Below are 27,375 nucleotides of genomic sequence, written 5' to 3'. Positions count from 1 at the left end.
AGCTACACACGGCTCCACACGTTAATCAGGATGATGGGGGTTTCTGAGGGGGCCCGCGATATATAGGTACTATGACATTTTTTTTAATACAGGAGAGTCTTTAGTTGTTCCATGTGCAATTTTTAAGCCGAAATTCAAAAGCAACGAAAATCTGCATTTCGTTTTAATATTATAGTGAAGTGTGAAAAATAAAAATTTATATATATAAAAAGAAAGACTAAAGAAAGACTGTGTTAGTTGGTCGCCGGTGTTTGAAGAGATGCGTCTGTCGATTTTGTTCAAACTTTCACACAAGTTGCGTAAACCTAACGCGGTGGTTACTACAGATACAGGGTCTCGAGATATAGGCCAAAACGTGGGCCAGTGAATGCCTAGACAGTGTTTATACAATATAGATATCAAATGAAAGCTATTGATGAATGCTTTGGTACAGAGTAATATATTATCCAGAGGCGGACTGGGACTGGGAATAGGACTAGGACTGGGACTGAGACTCGGCGTGGGACTGAGACTGAGACTCGGAGTGAGCTGGGACTGGGACTGGAATAAAATACATACCACCCTCTGGGACAGGCAATAAGGGATGCAGAAGAATGAGAAGGAATTGAGAGAAGAGAAAAGAGAAAATAGAGAAGGAGATTGAGAAAGAGATAGAATGAGACGAGGATGGAGATAGATGAAGCGAAAAAGACGGAGGGAGGAGTGAATAAAAGGATTAGGAAAAAGTGAAGAGGGGGAGGGCAGAGTCATACGGAAAAAGCTTATTAAAATGTATGCAGATAGGCCAAATTTAGGGCAGGACAACGTCTGCCGGGTTTTCTATTATCGCATATTTTTCCCGATTCTAGACTGTTGGGTATAATTTTGGTATCACTTCGAATAATTTTTTGTAGTAATGTTGAGATCATTCCGGGACCATGTTGAGATAAATTCGGGACTATATTGTATTTTTTTCGGGATTTTTTTAGTTCTATTTCACGATGATTTTGGGCAGGCGTTTAGGAACATTTCGGGACTATTTTGGGATTATGTCGGGGTTATTTTGAAATCATTTAGCGGGGTTCGAAAAATTCATTTCTGAGTACGAAAAGTTATGGGGCTGTTATTTTTATCGGATTTTCATCGGCATATTTTCGATTTTGTTATAGACACCAACTCTTAGAAAAATTATTGTTGAATTATCGACGTGTTATCTGTTTTTATACTCAGTTGAGCAGAGCTCACAGAGTATATTAAGTTTGATTGGATAACGGTTGGTTGTACATATATAAAGGAATCGAGATAGATATAGACTTCCATATATCAAAATAATCAGGATCGAAAAAAAATTTGATTGAGCCATGTTTGTCCGTCCGTCCGTTAACACGATAACTTGAGTAAATTTTGAAATATCTTGATGAAATTTGGTATGTGGGTTCCTGAGCACTCATCTCAGATCGCTATTTAAAATGAACGATATCGGACTATAACCACGCCCACTTTTTCGATATCGAAAATTTCGAAAAACCGAAAAAGTGCGATAATTCATTACAATAGACAGGTAAAGCGACGAAACTTGGTAGATGAGTTTAACTTATGCCGCAGAATAGAAAACTAGTAAAATTTTGGACAATGGGCGTGGCACCGCCCACTTTTAAAAGAAGGTAATTTAAAAGTTTTGCAAGCTGTAATTTGGCAGTCGTTGAAGATATCATTATGAAATTTGGCAGCAGCATTACTCTTATTACTATATGTTTGCATAATAAAAATTAGCAAAATCGGAGAACGACCACGCCCACTTTTTAAAAAAAAATTTTTTTAAATTCAAATTTTAAAAGAAAAGTTAATATCTTTACAGTATATAAGTAAATTATGTCAACATTCAACTCCAGTAATGATATGGTGCAACAAAATACAAAAATAAAAGAAAATTTCAAAATGGGCGTGGCTCCGCCCTTTTTCATTTAATTTGTCTACGATACTTTTAACGCCATAAGTCGAACAAAAATTAACCAATCCTTTTGAAATTTGGTAGGGGCATAGATTTTATGACGATAACTGTTTTCTGTGAAAACGGGCGAAATCGGTTGATGGCACGCCCATTTTTTACACACAGTCGTCCGTCTGTCCTTCCGCATGGCCGTTAACATGATAACTTGAGCAAAAATCGACATATCTTTAATGAACTTAGCTCACGTACTTACACTTACTTGAACTCACTTTATCTTGGTATGAAAAATTAACGAAATCCGACAATGACCACGCCCACTTTTTCGATATCGAAAATTACGAAAAATGAAAAAAATGCCATAATTCTATACCAAATACGAAAAAAGGGATGAAACATGGTAAGGTAATTGGATTGTTTTATTGAGGCGAAATATAACTTTAGAAAAAACTTTATAAAATGGTTGTGACACCTACCATATTAAGTAGAAGAAAATGAAAAAGTTCTGCAGGGCGAAATAAAAAACCCTTAAAATCTTGGCAGGTATTACATATATAAATAAATTAGCGGTATCCAACAGATGATGTTCTGGGTCACCCTGGTCCACATTTTGGTCGATATCTGGAAAACGCCTTCACATATACAATTAAGGGCCACTCCCTTTTAAAACTCTCATTAATACCTTTAATTTGATACCCATATCGTACAAACTCATTCTAGAGTCACCTCTGGTCCACCTTTATGGCGATATCTCGAAAAGGCGTCCACCTATAGAACTAAGCCCCACGCCCTTTTAAAATACTCATTTACACCTTTCATTTGATACCCATATCGTACAAACATATTCTAAAGTCACCCCTGGTCCACCTTTATGGCGATATCTCGAAAAGGCGAACACCTATAGAACGAAGGCCCACTCCCTTTTAAAAATACTCACTAAAACCTTTCATTTGATACCCATATCGTACAAACAAAGTCTAGAGTCACCCCTGGTCCACCTTTATTGCGATACCTCGAAAAGGCGTCCACCTATAGAACTAAGGCCCACTCCCTTTTAAAATACTCATTAACTCCTTTCGTTTGATACCCATATTGCACAAACGAATTCTAGAGTCACCCCTGGCCCACCTTTATGACGATATCTCGAAACGGCGTCCACCTATGGAACTAAGGATTACTCCCTTTTAAAATACTCATTAACACCTTTCTTTTGATACCCATATTGTACAAACGCATTCTAGAGTCACCCCTGGTCCACCTTTATGGTGATATCTCGAAAAGGCATCCACCTATAGAACTAAGGATTACTCCATTTTAAAATACTCATTAACACCTTTCATTTGATACCCATATCGTACAAACGCATTCTAGAGTCAACCCTGATCCACCTTTATGGCTATATCCCTAAATGGCATCCATCTATAGAACTATGGCCCACTCCCTCATAAAATACTCTTTAATGCCTTTCATTTGATACGCATGTCATACAAACACATTCCAGGGTTTCCCTCGGTTCATTTTCCTACATGGTTATTTTCCCTTATGTTGTCATCATAGCTCTCAACTGAGTATGTAATGTTCGGTTACACCCGAACTTAACCTTCCTTACTTGTTTATAGTAAAGTTAAAGATTTTTTATGGAAAAAACATCGAATTGTTTTCGAAATCGATATTTTTTCCATAACAACCCGATAGTTTTTCCAGAACATATCGATATTTTCTCAATAAATTTTCGATAACCAATTGATATATTTTCGATAACCAGTCGATAAATTTTTGATATTAAAGTGAGAAGTAATCGGAAAAGGTGTGAAACCATGTGTGAAAATGTGAAACAAGCCTAAGAAAAAAATTGTCAAAAATCGTTACAGATTTTGAGAAACCTATAAATTTTACTTTGTTGGAATTAAATTGATTGGGCGTACTCAAAAAAATAGTACTCAAAAAAAAAAACAGAATAAAAAAATCAAAATTTGGTAAAATTTTATCGAATTTTTTTCGAAAAAGCTTTTGAGGTTGGGTTGTATAGTTTCAATTAAAAAATTCGTAGAAGTTTTTTCACAAAATAAGGAAAATAAAAAAATTTAATTCACTTACTTAATTTAACTTAAGTAACGAAATTTGAAAAAAAAATGTCACTGCCAATTTTCTTTTCGCTGCTATATGGTTTAAGATTGAGCAGTGTGAGCTTAAGTACCCTGTTATGGACATTAGTGTAAATATTGGGTATTGGGTATGATGCTGATCCCATAGGTAACTCATTGGACATCGTCATATGAAATAAGACAGAACTTGCACTAGTATTAAGCTAGTTTTCATGACTGCTGGGTGAAAATCCAAGTAGCCATACATGTTGGTCTACATCAATATGCGCAAATATTGTTATAACGTGGAGTTATATTTTACACACGAGTGTACTCTGCGTTAGTGGGTACATATCCATGTCGTTATATGTTATAGCAGCTTAAATTGGCTTAAGGAAAATTTTACAATTATGTTTATTAACCACATTATCTTCTATACTCACATAATGATTGTGTTTTTTTTTTTTTTTAGTGTTTATTTATTTCGATGTTGATGATCTTATATACTAAAATAAACAATAGTTTTCATTTAATAATACAATTATACAATGACTCTAGACGAGTTCTCATGTACTTGGCGGGCTACATATGATATAATATAACATTTTATTAGTTGATAACACTTATGTGTAACCGCTTTAAGTTAAAGCATGTATGAACCATGATTATGTTGAAAAGAAAAAAAAACATTAAAAAACAATGCCTGATTAAATATTTTTAATAAAAGATAAAATTAATCATAATGATTGTGAATATATCTAATAAGCGCTAATGATGAATATCTAAATGATTTTGTTTAAGAAGCCGCACTATTAGGAATTTCTCAATTGATTTAAGTCGCGTTCGCAAGTTTGCTACATGTCGACTTAAGCCAGTTTAACGGACGTATGTGAAGTATGTATTCAAGTGTCACTTTCGTGCCGTTATTGCGTCCTGAGCCTTCACTGTGACTACTCCTTCTGTTTAACCTTTTCGCTCTCATGGCTTTTGGCTGCAACATCATTCAAACACACTCATTTGTACTTGATTAATGAATTTATAGTCTCGATGATGGTGATGATGATGTTTTCACCAACAAACTTTTGCGGCCAACATCAACACGACACCTATGTATTGGTAAACGTAGTAGTGGTAAAATATCTTGGGCTACGTCAGCAGTTTCACAGCTTTCGCTTTGTAGTGGTGGGTTTTTGCTATGTGTATATGTATGTGTGTATTACGAATTTCTTTTAATACATAATACATGAAAGCTAGCGCCATCATATTAATACCCGCAGTCATCTAAAAATATATGAGAGTGTATTTTGGCTTATTTATTTTTAGATATTTCACAGCTTCTTATGCAGTCAAATATATGTGGAAAGTTGTTGATTGAGATTACTGTGGTTAGAAAAAAAAAACTATAACATTCCACCGTTCGAAACTTTTTGCCTATAGAGTGAGAACTTTTAAAAATATGATGAAAATGAACAACTTTTCTCTAAAATACAACATGCTTACAGCAAAGGCAAGTCGGTAGGCAGGGCACTAAGAAGGGTGGTTATACACATAGGGAGAGACTTTGAATATAGAAAGTACTCCCTACGAGCCTTCTTAGACATTGCCGGTGGTTTCAACAATGTCTCTAAATAAGCGGTCATGGAGAGTCTTAAGCACTTTAAACACTTCGGACTCATTCAGTCAATGTAAGCTTCTCACGGAACGTCCAGTTCATTTTAACCTAACCTAACTTTTTCTCCTATATATGATATGCGTTATTTTTCGAATGTTAAAACATTGTAATAGTGACACTCCTTATTGTAGTACAATTAAATATGTTACGATAAAAGCTTCGTCTTCCTTACAGCACGACCTACGGAAATTGATAAAGATGTTAATGCACAAAATGCGCAATTCCTTGCTGGTGAAGAACATGAAGATGATGATGATGATGATGAAAATGAAGAATACCCAGGTAAGTGGATCTATTTAATCTTTTGTGGCGCTTAAGTATCAAGAAGAACACTAAATTAATAAAAATTTTAAAACATATTTTTCTTTTACTTTTTTTTCGTTTACAGAGGAAAGGCTTACCGAGAAACCATTTAAGTTTGAGGACTTTGCAAAAAGGTAAGCAAGTAATGCTGCTCGACTTCTTATGGTTTAAAAAAAAATTTTATCGAATGAAATAAGATCACTGAAATTAAATCCATTTCATTAAAGTGAAATAAATCCCCTGACACTTGTCGAGTTTTACCGCCTTCTGCGGTGTTTAGATATTAATTTTTATACTCAGTTGAGCAGAGCTCACAGAGTATATTAAGTTTGATTGGATAACGGTTGGTTGTACATATATAAAGGAATCGAGATAGATATAGACTTCCATATATCAAAATAATCAGGATCGAAAAAAAAATTTATTGAGCCATGTCCGTCCGTCCGTCCGTCCGTCCGTCCGTTAACACGATAACTTGAGTAAATTTTGAGGTATCTTGATGAAATTTGGTATGTAGGTTCCTGAGCACTCATCTCAGATCGCTATTTTAAATGAACGATATCGGACTATAACCACGCCCACTTTTTCGATATCGAAAATTTCGAAAAACCGAAAAAGTGCGATAATTCATTACAAAAGGCAGCTAAAGTGACGAAACTTGGTAGATGAGTTGAACTTATGACTCAGAATAGAAAATTAGTAAAATTTTGGACAATGGGCGTGGCATCGCCCACTTTTAAAAGAAGGTAATTTAAAAGTTTTGCAAGCTGTAATTTGGCAGTCGTTGAAGATATCATGATGAAATTTGGCAGGAACGTTACTCCTATTACTATATGTACGCTTAATAAAAATTAGCAAAATCGGAGAAGGATCACGCCCACTTTTAAAAAAAAAATTTTTTTAAAGTAAAATTTTTACAAAAAATTTAATATCTTTACAGTATATAAGTAAATTATGTCAACATTCAACTCCAGTAATGATATGGTGCAACAAAATACAAAAATAAAAGAAAATTTCAAAATGGGCGTGGCTCCGCCCTTTTTCATTTAATTTGTCTATGATACTTTTAACGCAATAAGTCGAACAAAAATTGACCAATCCTTTTGAAATTTGGTAGGGGCATAGATTTTATGACGTTAACTGTTTCCTGTTAAAATGGACGAAATCGGTTGATGCCACGCCCAGTTTTTATACACAGTCGTCCGTCTGTCCTTCCGCATGGCCGTTAACACGATAACTTGAGCAAAAATCGATATATCTTTACTAAACTCAGTTCACGTACTTATCTGAACTCACTTTGTATTGGCGTAAAAAATGGCCGAAATCCGACTATGACCACGCTCACTTTTTCGATATCGAAAATTACGAAAAATGAAAAAAATGCCATAATTATATACCAAATACGAAAAAAGGGATGAAATATGGTAAGGAAATTGGATTGTTTTATTGACGCGAAATATAACTTAAGAAAAAACTTTATAAAATGGTTGTGACACCTACCATATTAAGTAGAAGAAAATGAAAAAGTTCTGCAGGGCGAAATCAAAAACCCTTAAAATCTTGGCAGGTATTACATATATAAATAAATTAGCGGTATCCAACAGATGATGTTCTGGGTCACCTTGGTCTACATTTTGGTCGATATCTGGAAAACGCCTTCACACCTCCCTTTTAAAACTCTCATTAATACCTTTTAAAACTCTCATTAATACCTTTAATTTGATACCTATATCGTACAAACTCATTCTAGAGTCACCCCTGGTCCACCTTTATGGCGATATCTCGAAAAGGCGAACAGGTGTTCGAAGGCCCACTCCCCTTTAAAAATACTCATTAGCACCTTTCATTTGATACCCATATCGTACAAACAAAGTCTAGAGTCCCCCTGTTCCACCTTTATTGCGATACCTCGAAAAGGCGTCCACCTATAGAACTAAGGCCCACTCCCTTTTAAAATACTCATTAACACCTTTCGTTTGATGCCCATATTGTACAAACAAATTGTAGGGTTACCCCTGGTCCACCTTTATGGCGATATCTCGAAACGCGTCCACCTATACAACAACCACCACTCCCTTTCAAAACCCTCATTAATACCTTTAATTTGATACCCATATCGTACAAACACATTGTAGAGTCACCACTGGTCCACCTTTATGGCGATATTTCGAAACGGCGTCCACCTATAGAACTAAGGCCCACTCCTTTTTAAAATACTCATTAACACTTTTCGTTTGATATCCATATTGTACAAACAAATTCTAGGGTCACCCCTGGTCCACCTTTATGGCGATATCTCGAAAATACGACCACCTATACAACAACCACCACTCCCTTTTAAAACTCTCATTAACACCTTTCATTTGATGCCCATATTTTACAAACAAATTCTAGGGTCACCCCTGGCCCACCTTTATGGCGATATCTCGAAACGGCGTCCACCTATGGAACTAAGGATTACTCCCTTTCAAAACCCTCATTAATACCTTTAATTTGATACCCATATCGTACAAATACATTCTAGAGTCACCCCTGGTCCACCTTTATGGCGATATCTCGAAAATACGACCACCTATACAACAACCACCACTCCCTTTTAAAACTCTCATTAACACCTTTCGTTTGATGCCCATATTGTACAAACAAATTCTAGGGTCACCCCTGGTCCACCTTTTTGGCGATATCTCGAAACGGCGTCCACCTATGGAACTAAGGATTACTCCCTTTTAAAATACTCATTAGCACCTTTCATTTGATACCCATAACGTACAAACGCATTCTAGAGTCAACCCTGATCCACCTTTATGGCTATATCCCTAAATGGCGTCCACCTATAGAACTATGGCCCGCTCCCTCATAAAATACTCTTTAATGCCTTTCATTTGATACACATGTCATACAAACACATTCCAGGGTTACCCTCAGTTCATTTTCCTACATGGTTATTTTCCCTTATGTTGCCACCATAGCTCTCAACTGAGTATGTAATGTTCGGTTACACCCGAACTTAACCTTCCTTACTTGTTAATTTTAATAATATCGACTTTCTATTATAACTGTCCTTGTTTTTAAATTCCTTGGCCAATGTTTGGCTTGCATCCCCTCTTCCTAAATCAGCTGGATCCATATTTAAACCACATGACAAATATGATTGAGCCTAGTCTGAATTGTAGCGATTTAAAAGAAATACTGCTCCCAATAAAGGCGTAGAATGAGCCCTCTATAAAGTACTAGAAAATATTTCCGAAAGAGTTTTGAAAAGATCCCGAAGTAGCCTAAAAACAATCCCGAAAACACCTTCAAACTGAAACTGAGATGACTCTGAAATCATTCCGAAACAGTCCCAAATGTAAATAAACTATGAATCAAAATATATAAATGTTAGGGCCGTTTTCTCATCCACCCAATAAGGTTCATTAATTTACCGGAGAGATAAACTATTCCTCACTTTATAGTCAATTTTAACGATTTTCATTTTCTCATCTGCCCTGTAAATTAAACCTTGCATTTGATGAAGATACGGCAACGTCACATTTTTTTGTTGCATACTTTTAAGCTTGACAAGATATGCTTTAATTTAAACCTAAGAATAAAATTTAAAGGGCAGATGAGCTACCGGTAATTTTTTCTGTCCGGTAATTTAAAAAGAACTTAAGCAAACGAAAATTCACTTATAGGCAGGATAAAGTGAGTGCTAAAATTAAAGGCATGATACGGCACATAGAATTAAAATGTCTGGATCATATTCATAGGCCGAAGTTAGTCCCGGAGGGAAAGTATTGTTACGAATATTAGCAACACTAAGGGGTACTGTCATCTCTAAGCCGACGCTAAGCAGTGACTGTATGCACATCAATAATTCAATCATTATGTCTACACATATGTACGTACACGCAACGGAGAAGCAACGCACAAACACATGCAGATATCTTATCTGAGATATGCAATTATAATTGTGGAAGTGTCGCTCACAGATACTCGTGCATATGAGAGCTATACACGTACATCTGTAGTTATAATTATATAGCAGTAACTAAGTAAATTCTGGAAGCGCCTAGAAGATGCAACGAGGAAATCAGAGAGTATAAAAGGCAGCAACTGTAGAAGCACTACAATCAGTTTGATATGAGAAGCCACCTGGCGATCAGTAGTAGAGTTATTTATTGTGAAGTACTTTATATTGTGAAGAACTTTAATAAAGGCTATTTTGCATTATTGAATAGTGGAGTTATTTATTCAATAGTTCAGTGATTCGAACGTTAGTAGAAGATTTGAAATAAGCGGAATTGCAGTAAATTCGTTACAGTATGTATGCTATTTATACGTAGTTTCATTGATTAAAATGTAACAAAGTGGACATTGGTTATTCTGTCGGTATCGTATTATATTCATTAAGCTTTAGAAGAATTGTATTTGAAGTTTAATTTTACTTTTCATTCTTGCGCCTTAAAATAGGCCACAATCGCAAACTGCCACTTCAAATTAATTTGCGATCCATTTGAAATGACTTGTACAACAAACAAATAAAAAATGGTTAACTTCGACAATTCCCTCAATCACAAAAGTAATTTTGTGGCAAACAAAAAGCACAACAGCAATTTGAACTTAACAAAAATACAAATAGAAACAATAAATTTGTTAAAGATTGTAGCTGGTGGCTATGCTTGAGGCAATACGCAGTCCGTCCTAAACAAGATCAGCACAATTTTATTTTTTCTATTTCAACAATTAATTTTTTTATTGCTACTCGTAGTTCCTGAATAAAATGCGTTTGCCGGGTGTTTGTGTTAAGTAGAAAAGAGCTTAAGTAAGTTGGAATTAAGCTTAACAGCTAACGGATTAGCTAACGTGCCTGCTTTGTACAATGTAGGAAAGTAGAATAGATGAAAGTGAAAAAGGGTTAAATTTCTTAAGTCGTTTTAAAGATATATTTCGCATTTGAACAAATCCTTTGCATTTACTTCTTGTGCACACTAACTACGTCTTTTCCTTTTTTAATTACAATTGTTTTGTTGTTGTTTTCACTTCTAGCCATTTTGCTAATTATATGAGACATCAACTTGCGCGGCCATAAAAGGATTTAAAATGCTACTCCTGCCACATTCAAAACAAAAGTGAAAGTTTATTTTTGTTGCCGCATTTCAGGCGCTCCCAGTAATTACTTTTGTTTTTTATTTTAATGTAAAGAAATAAAAATACCAAAATTAAATAACTTTTGTGAAATTAAATTCCTCTGGATTTAATTTATTTCCTACGACAACATAATGAGCTTAGTGCGCGTACATACGTATGTAGCTAAGGCGTTACGTTCCTTCCGCTTGCGCCGTACATTCGTAACTTTTGTAATAGTGAGTATACTTTTAGGCACCGTTGCGCTTTCATTCTAAAAACGAATGAGTTAATTACAAAAGAAAAATGTGTTTTAATTTGATTTGTAGGCAAACAACCCTTGGTTTCTTTTGTTTGCAATTTTTCGTATGCATTTTTTATTGTATTACTGGTTAGTTTAATGGCATGGCGTTTTGTATTGGGAAGTAGTGGAAAATGTGGCAATTAATTAGGCGCAAACACACAAACTCTTTCGAAGTCCATTTGTGGTGCTGTTTCAACTTTTGAGAAGATGAGAAACTCATTTTTAATTTGTAATTTTTTGCTTCAACGCTTCAGTTGTAATTTTGCTGTTGCGCACTAGTGCCATTAACTTTTTAGTAGTCTACTTTAGGGCGCATTGTTAATTTTAAATTTTTTTTGATATGCCTTGTATTGTTTTAAGCTAATTTCGTTGTCTCTGTGAAATAGGGTTGGGTAAAGTGACCCCATTTAAAATTAGGAAACAGGCAAGACATTTCTTGAGAATACGTTTCTGTAACCCCGAAAGCTGAGTTCCATGTCTTCTAGGTGACTGTTACAAAGCCAGTATTGCTATCAAACTTTTGTTGGCATGAAAGTTACACAGCTGGATTATACATAATTTTCGGATGCGATATTCGCATTTCTCATTCTCATATCTAACTGTAATGATCTAATGTAGGAAAATTTTAAATTATCCGGAACTGGGAAATTAATTTTGCATAATTTTAGGCATAAGTCAAAATTTTTTCTGATTGACTTCATTACCTACAAAGCGGCTGATAAAAGGGCTTACATACCCTGTCTTGTTTTTTGCACATAAAATTAATCAGCGCACGGTTTAAGAGGTACTGACTGAATTCATTGATTTTTTGTTGCCGTTTCTGTTTTAAAAGTAGTTTTTCTATTTTCTGCTGGGCATGTCGTAGCTTCCCTGCAAAGATTTTTATTTCAGATCAACTTACGACTGAACCAGTTAATAATGCGTTCAAAAAGGCCTGCCGAGAAGGGCAGCCACCATGTCGTAGGACACTTAATGTCAAAATTGTCAGTTGAAAGCACTGCTAAGAGACAGATGTTAATAGTGCTGCTATAATTCGAAACGAGTGCGATTCGCTGCAGCGTAATACGCCTATGTTTTTGTTGTGGTAGCAGTGCTTCGCTCCATCCTCATCAATGTCCTCTCAAGACAGTCCAAGGGAATTTGTAGTTTCAACAGGGGTGGACCATAGTGAGAGGGGTGTTAGAGGCGTTGGTTCCATAATACAATTGAAGAGAGATTGGCATCATGTGGGGACACATTGCAAGCAGGATATACATTTTGCATGTCAGGGTTGATTCTGAATAGGTAAGAGTTTAACTCGTTACAGTATCCAAATCGAAGTTGAGCTAGAGTGACGCGCATTTCCCTAGGGAGGGTGCGTTCCTCTTCTGCGAGTTTTGGGTATTTTTCTATAAGAACTGGATTCGCCGGGCAACTACCGACATAGAGGTCCGACGCCTGTTTGTGGATATCACTGAGAACCTGCTTGTGCTTTTTTGCTTTATACGACTGCGTTCTCAGGTGGCGTATTTCCTCATAATGCTTACGGAGATGACCCCTTAAGCCCCTGAGAGGTACAGCCTCGTCAATCAGATGTGTGTTGGGATACCCAGGCTTCTGAGTATTCAACAGAAACTGTTTGGTTAGCATTTCATTTCTCTCCCTAATGGGGAGTACTCTCGCCTCATTATGTAGATGGTGTTCTGGGGACATAAGAAGACAGCCCGTAGCGGTTCTGATGGCAGGCCTGTATTTGAGCGTCTCTTTGTCTTTACCCCATGTGCTGCCGGCAAGAGATTTGAGGATTTTATTACGGCTTTGGATTTTAGGAACAATTGCGGTTGCATGCTCTCCAAAATGTAGATCCTGATCGAATGTCACACCCAAGATTTTTGGGTGTAAGACCCCTATCGCAGGCTTCAGTTAGAAGCGGGATTAGAGTTTCTCACCTCCGCTAATTAGGGGCTGATGGTCGTTCGCACGGCTGAAGTTTACAAAACAGTTAACCTACTTTATTTGAGTAGTTTCTTTCATATCAGTTTTGGGCACGGCTAAGGTTTCTGTATTGATTACTGTCACCGTTTAAAAACTACTGTTTTGTCTTTGCTTTCTGTTTAAGTTTCAGATTCAGTTTAATTACACTGGACCACGAATTTCAACTTTTTCTCTTTACCAGAAACGCCGTTATGATATTCGTATGTAAAATCACCCCCTGATTTCGAAAATTGAGTTCATTTTTGATTCTATGCTACTGTTTTTGAGATATTTGCAATTTACCGTTATTCGAAAAAACCAAAAAGATGGCTCCCTTTAATTACGTATATCTCACGAACGGGTTAAGCAAAAAAAGTTTACAGAATCGGAAAGACGATAAAATTTGCTAAAAATGCATCATACATTGTTTTTTGCTCAACCAGATAGTTTTCGAGATATTAGCTTATCATTTCAGATTTTTGTTTTTTTATGTAAAAATATGAAAAAAATTACTCTTTGCGAGGGCAGCATTCCAAAACCACAACCTTTTTTCCAGATATTTTTTCTTTACGTAAAGCTCTGTTTAATTAGAAAAAAGATAGATCATCGATAAAAATCGATGCAAAACTTCGTAAGTTACAAGCGATCAAATAAAAATACCCAGGTTGCTCAACTTCAATGTATGTATACATACATATATTAAAGGAATAAAATGCAAATAGGATATTATCCGGATAAACGAATAACACCATAACAATGATAATACTTTTTCTTTAAATAAAATAAATAGTACTTTTAATACTCGAATTGTTTTATAGTAGTGATTTATTAAAAAAAAATAAAATGAGTAAAAGGACGCGAGAATTTGAGTGTGATAACGATCCAGATATGTTCTGTTTCATGTGTGGCCAATATACTATCATAAGGCGACGACGAGTGTTCTCAGATCATATGAAAACTTTATACTACAAGTATTTTGGCATTGAACCTAAAAATGCTGAAAAACCATGGACACTGAACACTTTGTGTACATCGTGTCGAGTAGAATTGATTCAGTCGGAATCAGGACAACAAATAAAATTTGATACACCAAGGATATGGAGAGAACCTACTTGCCATTCAATAGAGTGTTATATTTGTCAAACAAAAGTACTTGGCGTTGGAAGATCAAGAAGAGTAACCTATGCCAGCGTACCTACAGTGACATTACCAGTACTACATTCAACGGCAGTTGCGGATCCAGTTCCATTGTTAACAGTAATATCTGAGTGCGGAGAATCAAGTTGTACTTAATTTCGCATGGGAAACGAGAGAAACGTTCTGTCACATGCACAATTTAATGATTGGATAAGAGATTTGGAACTATCCAAGGAAAAGGCCGAGATCCACACTTCTCGTATGCAACAATTTAAATGTGTGTCATCCGATGTTAAGGTGATATATTGTAGAACTCGTCACGAACCATTTTCCAAACACTATACCAAGAAAGACCGTATATGCTACTACAACGATATTCCTGGTTCATTCAAAGAGTTTGGTCAAACATATGATTCAAAAGAGCGACAATTGTTCATGGACAGCAATAAACTGAGTTTGAAGGCTGTATTATTGCATATTGGTAACAAAAAGCCTTCTATCCCGATCGCACATGCAGTAAATACAAAGGAAACCTACGAGGAAATGCAAAAACTTCTAAAATTTATCAAATATGAAGAGCATGATTGGAAAATATGTTCTGATCTCAAAGTCGTTGCAATGCTATGCGGTCTACAAAGTGGCTACACCAAGCACTGCTGCTGGGATAGCCGAGCTCGTAAGGACCACTACGTCAGAAAGGATTGACCGGAAAGAATCGAGTTTACCGTTGGTGTGGATAACATCAAATACACCCCTCTTGTCAAGAAAGAGAAAATCATACTTCCACCCTTAGACATCAAGCTCGGTCTCATTAAAAACTTTGTTAAGGCTTTGGACAAAGAAGGCGAATCATTCGACTATTTGAAAACAATTTTTCCAGATATATCTCAAGCCAAGATAAAGGAAGGTATTATTGTTGGACCACAAATAAAAAAGTTGATCAACAATAATCAATTCAAAGGACTACTCTCATCCTCACATTTGAGCTTTTTTCCGGCAAATCTTGGCGACGAAAGTGACGAACATGGCGGAAGGTCTCATCAGCAAATGAAATTAATTGAGAATCGATATCAAAGGTTCTGGGACGTCGCAATGATGGGTGATTACTGCTGGTTTCTCATAAGAGAAACCGATCCTAAACTGAATAAGCGTCAAAGTAGAACACATAATTATTTCGACTACATAGTAAAATCAAATTAAGATAAAGATTGTTAGAATATAGTATAAACATAAATAAATTTAAAAAAAAGTTAAAAATATGGGTAATTTCATTCATAAATTTAACTTTTAACTAAATAGAAACAGAGCATAGCTAGATATTTCACTCTTCTTTATACCATACATACGTTTTGAGGTATACCTAGAAATTTCGGAACCTGGGTATTTTTATACTCAGTTGAGCAGAGCTCACAGAGTATATTAAGTTTGATTGGATAACTGTTGGTTGTACATATATAGAGGAATCGAGATAGATATAGACTTCCATATATCAAAATAATCAGGATCGAAAAAAAATTTGATTGAGCCATGTCCGTCCGTCCGTCCGTCCGTCCGTTAACACGATAACTTGAGTAAATTTTGAGGTATCTTGATGAAATTTGGTATGTAGATTCCTGAGCACTCATCTCAGATCGCTGTTTAAAATGAACGATATCGGACTATAACCACGCCCACTTTTTCGATATCGAAAATTTCGAAAAACCGAAAAAGTGCGATAATTCATTACAAAAGACAGATAAAGCGACGAAGCTTGGTAGATGAGTTGAACTTATGACGCAGAATAGAAAATTAGTAAAATTTTGGACAATGGGCGTGGCACCGCCCACTTTTAAAAGAAGGTAATTTAGAAGTTTTGCAAGCTGTAATTTGGCAGTCGTTGAAGATATCATAATGAACTTTGGCAGGAACGTTACTGCTATTACTATATGTCCGCTCAATAAAAATTAGCAAAATCGGAGAAGGACCACGCTTACTTTTAAAAAAAAAAAATTTTTTAAGTAAAATTTTGACAAAAAATTTAATATCTTTACAGTATATAAGTAAATTATGTCAACATTCAACTCCAGTAATGATATGGTGCAACAGAATACAAAAATAAAAGAAAATTTCAAAATGGGCGTGGCTCCGCCCTTTTTCATTTAATTTGTCTAGGATACTTTTAACGCCATAATTCGAACAAAGATTAACCAATCCTTTTGAAATTTGGTATGGGCATAGATTTTATAACGTTAACTGTTTTCTGTGAAAATGGGCGAAATCGGTTGATGTCACGCCCAGTTTTTATACACAGTCGTCCGTCTGTCCTTCCGCATGGCCGTTAACACGATAACTTGAGCAAAAATCGGCATATCTTTAATGAACTTAGTTCACGTGCTTACTTGAACTCACTTTATCTTGGTATGAAAAATGAACGAAATCCGACTATGACCACGCCCACTTTTTCGATATCGAAAATTACGAAAAATGAAAAAAATGCCATAATTTTATACCAAATACGAAAAAAGGGATGAAACATGGTAAGGTAATTGGATTGTTTTATTGACGCGAAATATAACTTTAGAAAAAACTTTATAAAATGGTTGTGACACCTACTATATTAAGTAGAAGAAAATTAAAAAAGTTCTGCAGGGCGAAATAAAAAACCCTTAAAATCTTGGCAGGTATTACATATATAAATAAATTAGCGGTATCCAACAGATGATGTTCTGGGTCACCCTGGTCCACATTTTGGTCGATATCTGGAAAATGCCTTCACATATACAACTACCACCACTCACTTTTAAAACTGTCAATAATACCTTTAATTTGATACCCATATCGTACAAACTTATTCTAGAGTCACTCGTGGTCCACCTTTATGGCGATATCTCGAAAAGGCGTCCACCTATAGAACTAAGTCCCACGCCCTTTTAAAATACTCATTAAAACCTTTCATTTGATACCCATATCGTACAAACATATTCTAAAGTCACCCCTGGTCCACCTTTATGGCGATATCTCGAAAAGGCGAACACCTATAGAACGAAGGCCACTCCCTTTTAAAAATACTCATTAACACCTTTCATTTGATACCCATATCGTACAAACGCATTCTAGAGTCACCCCTGGTCCACCTTTATGGCGATATCTCGAAAAGGCGACCACCTATACAACAACCACCACTCCCTTTTAAAACCCTCATTAATACCTTTAATTTGATACCCATATCGTACAAACACATTCTAGAGTCACCCCTGGTCCACCTTTTTGGCGATATTTCGAAACGGCATCCACCTATACAACAACCACCACTCCCTTTTAAAACCCTCATTAATACCTATAATTTGATACCCATATCGTACAAACACATTCTAGAGTCACCCCTGGTCCACCTTTGTGGCGATATCTCGAAACGGCGTCCACCTATGGAACTAAGGATTACTCCCTTTTAAAATACTCATTAACACCTTTAATTTGATACCCATATCGTACAAACGCATTCTAGAGTCAACCCTGATCCACCTTTATGGCTATATCCCTAAATGGCGTCCACCTATAGAACTATGGCCCACTCCCTCATAAAATACTCTTTAATGCCTTTCATTTGATACACATGTCATACAAACATATTCCAGGTTTTCCCTCGGTTCATTTTCCTACATGGTTATTTTCCCTTATGTTGTCACCATAGCTCTCAACTGAGTATGTAATGTTCGGTTACACCCGAACTTAACCTTCCTTACTTGTTATTTGATCGCTTATAACTTACGTAGTTTTGCATCGATTTTCTTCGATGATAGCTTATCTAATTAAACAGAGCTTTACGTAAAGAAAAAATATCTGGAAAAAAGTTGTGGTTTTGGAATGCTGCCCTCGCAAAAGGTAATTTTTTTCATATTTTTTCATAAAAAAAAAAAAAACAAAAATCTGAAATGATAAGCTAATATCTCGAAAACTATCTGGTTGAGCAAAAACAATGTATGATGCATTTATAGCAAATTTTATCGTATTTCCGATTCTGATATACGTAATTAAAGGGAGCCATCTTTTTGGTTTTTTCGAATAACGGTAAATTGCAAATATCTCAAAAGGGGTACCATAGAATCAAAAATGAACTCGATTTTCAAAATCAGCGGATGGTTTTACATACGAATTTCATAACGTCGTCTCTGGTAAATTTTGGCCGTCGACCAGTGTTATCGCTTCAAGTGCTAATTCGCTTACTCGAACTGAATTTCAGTAATGTTTCCAGCTACTATTTCAGTTACAGTTTCTGTTTCAGATTCGATTCGCTTCAAATGCCTACCTCAGTTCCTGTCCTGATTCCATTTACCCTTTGTGTTCCGGTTTTGATGCCAGTTTCAAAAGAGTCCCGGTTTAGGTTTCTATTTTATGTTCGTTTTTTTCCCTTTACTGATTCCTTTCCAGTGTATATTCGTTTCCAATTCCCGTCTCAATTTCTGTGCTGATTCCAGTTGTTGTTTCAGTTCCGTTCTGTATTGTTCTTTGTCACTGTTTCAGTTCCAGTGCCTGTTTCAGTATCAATTCTGTTCTGATTAGGTTTTCAGTTCCCGTACTTGTCCTATTAATGCTCCGGTTTGTTTTCTGTTTGGTTCCACTTACAGTTTCATTTCAGTTCGGTGCTTAAAATATCATATTTTAGCATATATACAAGTCGTCAAATGTATGTATATACCAGTATTTAAATAGATATACAATTCTTTAAATTAAGCACTTTCGTCTTTAGTAAATATTTAGATGTCACTTTCAGTCACTCAAAGCCTTTACATAGCGAGCACTTAAGCTGTTTACGAGTGTTACAATAGGGCAAGCAGCCTTGTCTGTTAATCGCTGTAGTAAACCCTGAAAAGCAGAAAATATTTTGTTGTTATTATATGACCAACACCAAGCCATTACCATCTGTGCACCTATTTGCGTACATTGAAAAACTTTTCTCATTGTCATGGTTTTTCCAGTAGCCGCAACAGCTTGTTTTTGTTATATTTGTATTACCTTATATTGCCTACGTATCTATGTGTGTATGTAGTTATACGTAAGTATGTATCTATGTGATGATAGTAGTGTAGTCGTTTATCAAGCTCGCATATTTTTTGTAATCAGTCTTTGCTGCCCAAAGAAACAAATACTTTCAAACACCAGAGCCTACAAATAGGCGATAAAACTTAAAATCATTCAAGCTGAAAGGCAAGCTACATTCACAAACAATAGCGTTCTACATAACCCAGCAGTAAATGAATCTAGAGCAAACTAGTTTGCATAGCCAATTTAGACAGGGAGTTGTGCTACGGGGTAGGAAGTATTAACGGTTTGTTATCGATATGCTATCAGATTGTTATCGACGGGTTTTGATCGAGTTATCCATTTCTAACGACGAGTTATCGGTTATGGGAGTATTATCGACGACCTATAGGCCGGCTATCGGTTTTTAATCGAAGAATCATCAATTTTGTATCGTTAATGAAGGTTATCGATGAGTTAACGATTTTTTTCAACGAGTTAACGGCGTTTTATCGAAAATTTACTGATTTCGAATCAAAAAGTTTTCGATTATTTAACGAAAATGTATCGATGTTATCAAAAAGTTATCGATTGACTATCGCAAACCTTTGATCATTTAATTTTTTATTAGAGTGTTACCAGTCTGTTATCATCTTGTTTATGATTTTTTATCGAAATATCGATTTGTAATCCAAATGTTTTTGGTCTATTAGCGAAAAGTTATCAATTTGTAATCAAAAACTATCGATATGTTTTCGATTTATTATCGATTTCTTATAAAAAATTATCAAAAAGGTATCGATACGAACATTTTTTTCATTTATTATTAAAGCGTTAGAAATTGCTTATCGGCGTGTTATCGACTTGTTTTCGAAAATATATCAATTTGTTACCGTAAATGTATACTATCGATATCGAAAGGTGATCAATTTCATATCGTGGTGTAAACAATTTGTTATTTGCGTATTTCAGATTTGTTATCGACGACTCATCGATTTTTTTATGAAACGAGATTCGATAAAACTTCGAGGACACATCCGCAACCCGTCGATATATGTAAAGCCGATAATAAACTAATAAGAAGCCGCTGATTAATCGCCGATAAATCGACGATAATAATTCGCTCTCGATAGTAAGCCGATAATAAATCCTTCTACTTATATAATTTGAGCATCATTAACTCTAACACCTTCCCTTTGCTGCTCTTTTCCCTGCCTTTCACTGTTTCCTTATGTCTTATCCCTCTAGCTCTTATCACTCTATTAATATATCGTTACCGCTCTCCAACTACCCTACTTCACCTTGTCCTTCTCATTAAATTAATTTCTTCATATTTCATGAATGTCCCTCTACAATAGAGCTAGAGGGTTGGCGAAAAGGTGGTTAGTGTGTCGATCCAGAAATAAGTAGATCCTAAAGGCTGTCAGATGACTGTAGTGTCTTTGTCTTTTGGCAGTAATTGTAACCGTGAACAAAGCAGCAGAAATTCTGGAGTAAGCGTGGCTAAGCTGCAGTCGCGTTAATATATATGTTGCTAGTCAGGCGGCGATCGAGGCAATAATCTCACGCAGCACTTCATCAAGAAGTGTCCTGAAATGCAAAGTTGGAATAGACAGACTTCCCTCAGGCCGGACCATAAATCTATACTGGGTCTCCTCCCTTAAAGAATAGAAGATAACGAAAAGACCGACCAGTTGGCAAAGGAGGGTGCATCACTCGATGAGTCGATGGTAGGCGATCCAATCAGTTTTGGGAGAAATTAAATGGAGACAGGAGTTTCATTTGATCCATCAAGCAGGAAAGGCGTGGACAGAAGCGCATGGTTGCAAAATTTCTAAGATCATGTGCAAATTTCACTGACAAAGATGCTCTTATCTGTATAGAGAGAGGACTTAAGGCTCACGTAGGGCATTTTAACTGGACACTGAATTCCGGCGTCATATAACTACAAGTTAGGCCTCGTCGGTAACTACAGATGTAGGAAGTGCGAGCTGTAGGAAGAAAGTGGTTCACGTACTGTTTTGTGCGCTCGCGAGGTCAAGGGGCTTCAGCTACTAGGGCGGCAGAGTTGCCAGATCTCGAAGCAGCAATTGAGTTAGGTCCTAGAAAACTTCTAGTATATGCCCAGAGGACAGATTTATTCTGTAACATTAGTCCTGGTACCTAATTGAGATTTTTCTGTTTGATCGTTAAAGCAATTTCGGTAGCACAAGGGAGACATTCAGTCTATGTGAGGTCTTTATTTGCCGGCCAGTTTAACCTAGCCTTATCTCAACTGCAAACTCCTTTTTCTACAACAAGGTTGAATGAACTTCCAACTAAATGAACCTTTTCGGTGTTTGGGCCGAGATTATAACACACACTCAAAGAAGAATTAAACACAGCTGATGGTATTTCTTCTTTAGCTTAGCAGTTTTAGATCTCTAAGCTTAACAAACTACCGCCCATCAAAGACTAGAGCTTATGGCCTCTGACTTGTAAAAATATGTGACTATTTTGAACTTAAGATAGAAAAAGTGTGATCTTCTTTGAACCTGTTACATTTCCCTTAAAAACTTTTAGTTGTACTCAACCTGAACCTGAGGTTTCCCTGTAGGGCATACTCAGAAATATGTATATAAATGTATATGTACTGGCTATTTTGAGCGTAATACCAACAAGCCTGCCGACTCCTATAGCACAATAATTCCCCCAACTGCATTCACTTTCCTATTTGAAATTTAATTTACTTTTACTTTCCTACCTTGTGTTCGTTCGCCTTTTATGTTTGCAACAGCAAGTTGAGCAAAATCTATTAGGGAAACACACACATACATATCCACTATACAATTCCGCAAAATATACGATAAGACTAGAATGAATCACGCACGAGTCGCAGGAGGAATATGTGACTATGTTGTTGTATTTGTAGCGATAAGGACACTCTCCGAAGGCCTTGGGGAGTGTTATCGATGTTGATGGGCCTTTGCCGTATGCAGATCCGGTACGTTCCTTCGGTGCGACCTTCTAAGCCATACCGCCTCCCACCCCCGAAATCCATGAAGAGTTCGGGGTCTCCAGAGCCTCGGCTGCTAAATAAACAGAAATCGCCACGGCGAGATGAGGTTGACAGTTGGGTTGGAGAAGCTATATATTGCACTGGCAGCCCCTTGAAAGGGTTGCGCTACACAACCCCTTGAATCTATTTGGTATTTTAGTCGCCTCTTACGACAGGCGTTGGAGAAGCTGTATATTGCGCTGGCAGCCCCTTGAAAGGGTTGCGCTATACAACCCCTTGAATCTATTTGGTATTTTAGTCGCCTCTTACGACAGGCGTTGGAGAAGCTATATATTGCGCTGGCAGCCCCTTGAAAGGGTTGCGCTACACAACCCCTTGAATCTATTTGGTATTTTAGTCGCCTCTTACGTATGCATAGCTACCGCGTGTATATTCTAACCCCCTAACCCGCCTATTTAGCCAGCTTTGATCTCTTTCTGAGCTGTACTATGGGGAGACTATTTATACCTGTTATGCCTGAATAGGTAGTGTACGGCGTGCCCCTTTTCTACTCTCCTTAATACCCTTACGGGCAATATTCGTCGCGTCTTCTTTCTTTTCCTACGGGTGCTCTTCAACACGTCCTTTTTGTGTCGCTACGGGTATTATCGGACAGATCCCGTTCGTACTTCTAATGATACTGTCAGAGAGATCGACTTTGTTCACCTATGGCTACGGTTGGCCAGACACCTTTCCCATTACCAAATCTATTGTCAACTTTGCCTGACTCTCTTGTTGGTATTTGTGGCTTATATTACTTTTCAGATGACAGTAGCAAAGTGTAATGGTTTTTGCTACAAAGTAAAAATCAAAACAACAACAAAACAATTTTATCGGCTATATATTGATGGTCTAAGGGCAGGAATAGCAGCAGCAGCTCAAGTTAACAATTTTTAGTAATTAACATTTTAAGTGAAAGGTTTTGTTTTTGTATAGAAAATTATTGCCATTTTTAATCAAATTTGTAGAAAATATATTGAGGATGCTAGTAAAGTGAGATTACAATCCAAATCCTTTTGGAGTATGTACATAGTTGTACTCAATTTATTAAAATCTTAAATTGTATTACATAGAACATGACAATCATTTTGTAGGAAGCTGAATTTCTCTTGTTCCTAATTTGTAACTAAAACTAATGAAACACTCTGAGGGATTGGATACTAAGCAACAAAAGTGAGTCTTCGATAGGATAATGTGCAGCATTAGCTTTGCGCAGATATAAAGATAGTACAACGAATAAAAGTCCAAAGGCTTCGTTGGCTAGACTCTGTTATGGGAATAGACGAAAACTTTCTGGCCAAGATAATATTTCAATGGAAACTGCAGTTTGAAGCAGAAGAAAAGTAGACTTTCTTTGATTTGGTAGAGGCAGGAAGACCTGATCTGACTTGCTGCTCCTAATCGGCATTAGGTGTCGCGCAACGATATGGCTGGCGCGACTTAATAACGAAATGCCTCAAATCTTCTGGGTGGTTAAGCGCCAATTAAAGGATGTGATGATGCGTTTTAGGAACGCGCGAAAGTGAGCTGCTTGTATATCAAGGTTTAAATTTAAGCTCCGTTATCCTTCGGTCATTATCAAAAAGAGATAAGATGGCCCTTGGACTAGAACAAAAAAAATCTCTGAAGGTTTTTTGTTTCTTTCCGTGTTAGGAAAGGCTTGTCAACAGTTTTAACACTGAAAGAAAAAGACTGCTAAAATCAGCCGAAATTTCTGTAAATTTTTATCCATCGCAACAAGATGTTGAATCAACTGAGCACAAATCGTTGATTCGTAATTGACCGTTTTAGTAGTCAAATGAAGAAAAAAAGTTGTTGCGACAGCTTTGTACGAAAGTACCTATGTTGCGGCATTTGCAAGGCAGATGAGTTTTCACTGAGATCTTTTCATGGCAGAAATACACTCGTAATGCTTGCCGAACAGTGCCGAGGGGCGACCCCGCTTAGGAAAATTTTCTTCTAATTGAAAAACCTTATTTCTAAAGTTTTTATGTTGCTTTGTCCGGGATGCGAACCCAGAATTCGTTTTAGAGGTATGGTTCCTTCGGCAAAGTTTCTTATTTTGATCCCTAGAATATGATTTTCACAGAGCAATGGGCGATTTTTTTGCCTCCCCACAAATCGGCCCGCCCTAGTACACAGCATACATAAGTACGAAGTAGAGAGCGCAGTGAGCGTAAAATTCTCTTTGAAATTTGCTCATGTATTGACTGTTGATCGCTGTTGAAATTACCAGTGAGATCAGTTGTGTTAACAAATAAATCAGTTTAATTGATTAGGTATCTGTCAATTTTACAGAATTTTGTTAACTTTAGAGCGACAATTTCTCTTCTGTTGAAATGACTAAACTAACTTGCTCGCTTGACAAGGAAATCGGTCGAATTAACCATAATTCGATCAATTTCACCGAATCTCCGTTAAGTCAAGAACAACAGAACCGATTTGTTGATTTTACTAGCACCATTTCTTTCAGTGAAGGGAAAAAGTCCCAAGTTCTTCCCTGGTTGGCACATATACATATACAAATAGATAAGGAGGTTAGCCATGAATGTGTTTAGTAGGCACAACCGAAAGTATTCTTGTCGAAACCCGCATTTGGTAACGGATGGAAAGATATGTCCGCACAAAGTTGGAAAAAATAGTGGTGGGTGACTTGGCTCTCTTTGTGCTGTCAAAAGCATCAGTTATAGCTATCAAGTTACGACTGACGTACAACGACAAGAGCAACTATCCGATGGCTGGCTAAGACCCAATTAATAAGTGGAAGAATGAGCGTCGATTTAGAAGACAACTGAGCCCACTCCTGGTGTCATTGTAATTTTCACAGTTCGTATCAGTGCGCTTTTAACTTGGATATCTGTATATAGTCTCGAAATATTCGACCTATCCCTGAACAGATTAAAATAAATAAATGTAAGGCGCGATAACCTCCGAAGAGATGTGAGGCCGAGCTTCTCTTACAATTTGCGTCGTGCTCCTTTTTTTTTAGTTTTTCATACATATTGGTGGGTCTCGCCCTACTTGTTTTATGCCCACTCCGAACGTCATTTGCAAGGAGATGAGTTTTCGCTGAAAGCGAATGGCAGAAATACACTCGGAGTGCTTGGCAAATGAACATATTGCGTTGGTGAAAAAGTTCCAATGCTTAGACTGAGGGCAGTTGATGTAATGTAATATTATCGACGTGAGAGAGACAGTTATTTTGTTAGCCCCATAGAAGATTAACAAGCTTCTTTTCTAACATAGTTATTTGTTGGTGTGGAAGACTAGCATAACTCGTTATCTGCGTCGAGAACTAGCACAATTGACTTATTGGAGTCGAAGGCTAACCCAACAGAACTGTGGTAGTTTTCCAAGCAAATACAAAACTGCTAGTTTTCGTTATAAGGGACGATTTTCAGTCCTTTAGGTGGGGAAGGTTCATTGATACCCTTGCCCGAAGCCACAAAATAAAATAAAATATGCCAATCCAACTAATTCAATTTGCCACAAAGAAAAGAAGGCTAATACCAGATGGCCACTTGTGAGCTGTCCACAAAAACTTGGCATCGCATTAGCGAGAAGAGTATAAGGTTCCTGTGGTACAACAGACGAGTACATTTGTTTAGGTCCATACATATCAAAGGAGGAAGTGGGTTTCAACTCATGTACGGGTATTACAGTGTGCCAGCCAGTCCAAATGTTCTGTTATGTGTTGGTCTGAGTCAGCCACTATAAGCTAAACCAGGAGCCCTTTTCCCAAAAGCCAAATGATCGGATTTGCTTAAAAGATGAACACCAAATAGTGATAGGTCAGAAGATTTGGATATTCGCGCATATTTCTTTAATTTAGGTATTTATTAAAGGATCCGACAGACGTTTCCCGTATACACGTGTTTACTCCGAAAAAGTATCCATTTCAAAAAGTACCTAAAATGGTTCCGGTTTAAAAAAGACATACCCGCTTTTGAAAAAGCATCCGGTTTTAAAGAATTACCGTTTTTTTAAAAATACCCAGCCACAAATTAAAGTACTCGGCTTTAAAAGTACTCGGTTTTACAAGACTAACCGGTTTTAACAAAGTACCAGTTTCCCAAAAAGTGTGCAGTTCTGAAAAATTATCCAGATGCGAAAAAGTACTCGGATCCCTAAAAGTGCCTGGTTCTAAACAAGGCCAAATTGTGAATCTAAAGGTTGAAATATTGCGCTTTATAGGATAAAAAATAATACTTGGAACGATTTACCTCTAAAGAGATTTAGGTCGAGCTTCCCTTACTGTTTGAATAGTGCTTCTTTTAAATTTTTCCGACAAGTAGGTGCGACGGAACTTGCATGTTTTAAGCCGACTTCGAATGGCGCCCTCAATGCAGATAAATTTTCTCTGCGTAGCTTTTCATGGCAGAAATACACTCGACGTGTTTGCCAAACCACCCATGGTAATCAAATCCAGATTGGTGTATTTCTCGAAAGACAGCAATGTGGCGCTGTATCGCATGCGACCCCATCCCGGTCGATTTTAAAAACAGAACCACGGGGAGCAGGAAAAGCCAGATATGATTTGTATATACTGTATCATAGATACTTGCATTCAGGTCTTAGCTCCTGTCCCTTGAATCGGCCTGCTAGCGGGAGGTTCGGCGGTGGCTGTGTTTTCATCTCCAATGCTAGGAGAGTTCACTTCTGGAAAAGTTGACAATAAAGCATTCTCTTTGGAGTAATACGGTCTTTTCGTTAGAAAGATCGGTCCTGGAGGTTCTGTTGCCAAGTTCTGCCCGGTTTGTTTACCTATTCTAAGCTAGGCATGGTTTGTCAATTGATTGAATGTTAAAGAAAGGGTTTTCACATTCCGTAATTGTGCAAAGATACTTGATA

General features: G+C 36.9%; 1 protein-coding gene across 1 annotated transcript in view; it reads left to right on the top strand.

Annotated features, from left to right (window-relative positions):
• LOC137240882 (protein timeless homolog) overlaps nucleotides 1–27,375 on the top strand; it is a 161,077-nt gene that overhangs the window by 94,700 nt on the left and 39,002 nt on the right. Inside the window, exons 2-4 of the mRNA XM_067767814.1 lie at nucleotides 5,054–5,193; nucleotides 5,858–5,965; nucleotides 6,072–6,120. Of these exons, the coding sequence (XP_067623915.1) occupies nucleotides 5,054–5,193; nucleotides 5,858–5,965; nucleotides 6,072–6,120 (297 nt within the window). The remainder of the gene's footprint in view (nucleotides 1–5,053; nucleotides 5,194–5,857; nucleotides 5,966–6,071; nucleotides 6,121–27,375) is intronic.

Source organism: Eurosta solidaginis, chromosome 1, assembly GCF_040869045.1.
Source record: "Eurosta solidaginis isolate ZX-2024a chromosome 1, ASM4086904v1, whole genome shotgun sequence".
NCBI lineage: Eukaryota > Metazoa > Arthropoda > Insecta > Diptera > Tephritidae > Eurosta > Eurosta solidaginis.
This window is presented reverse-complemented; position numbering and strand designations above follow the sequence as displayed.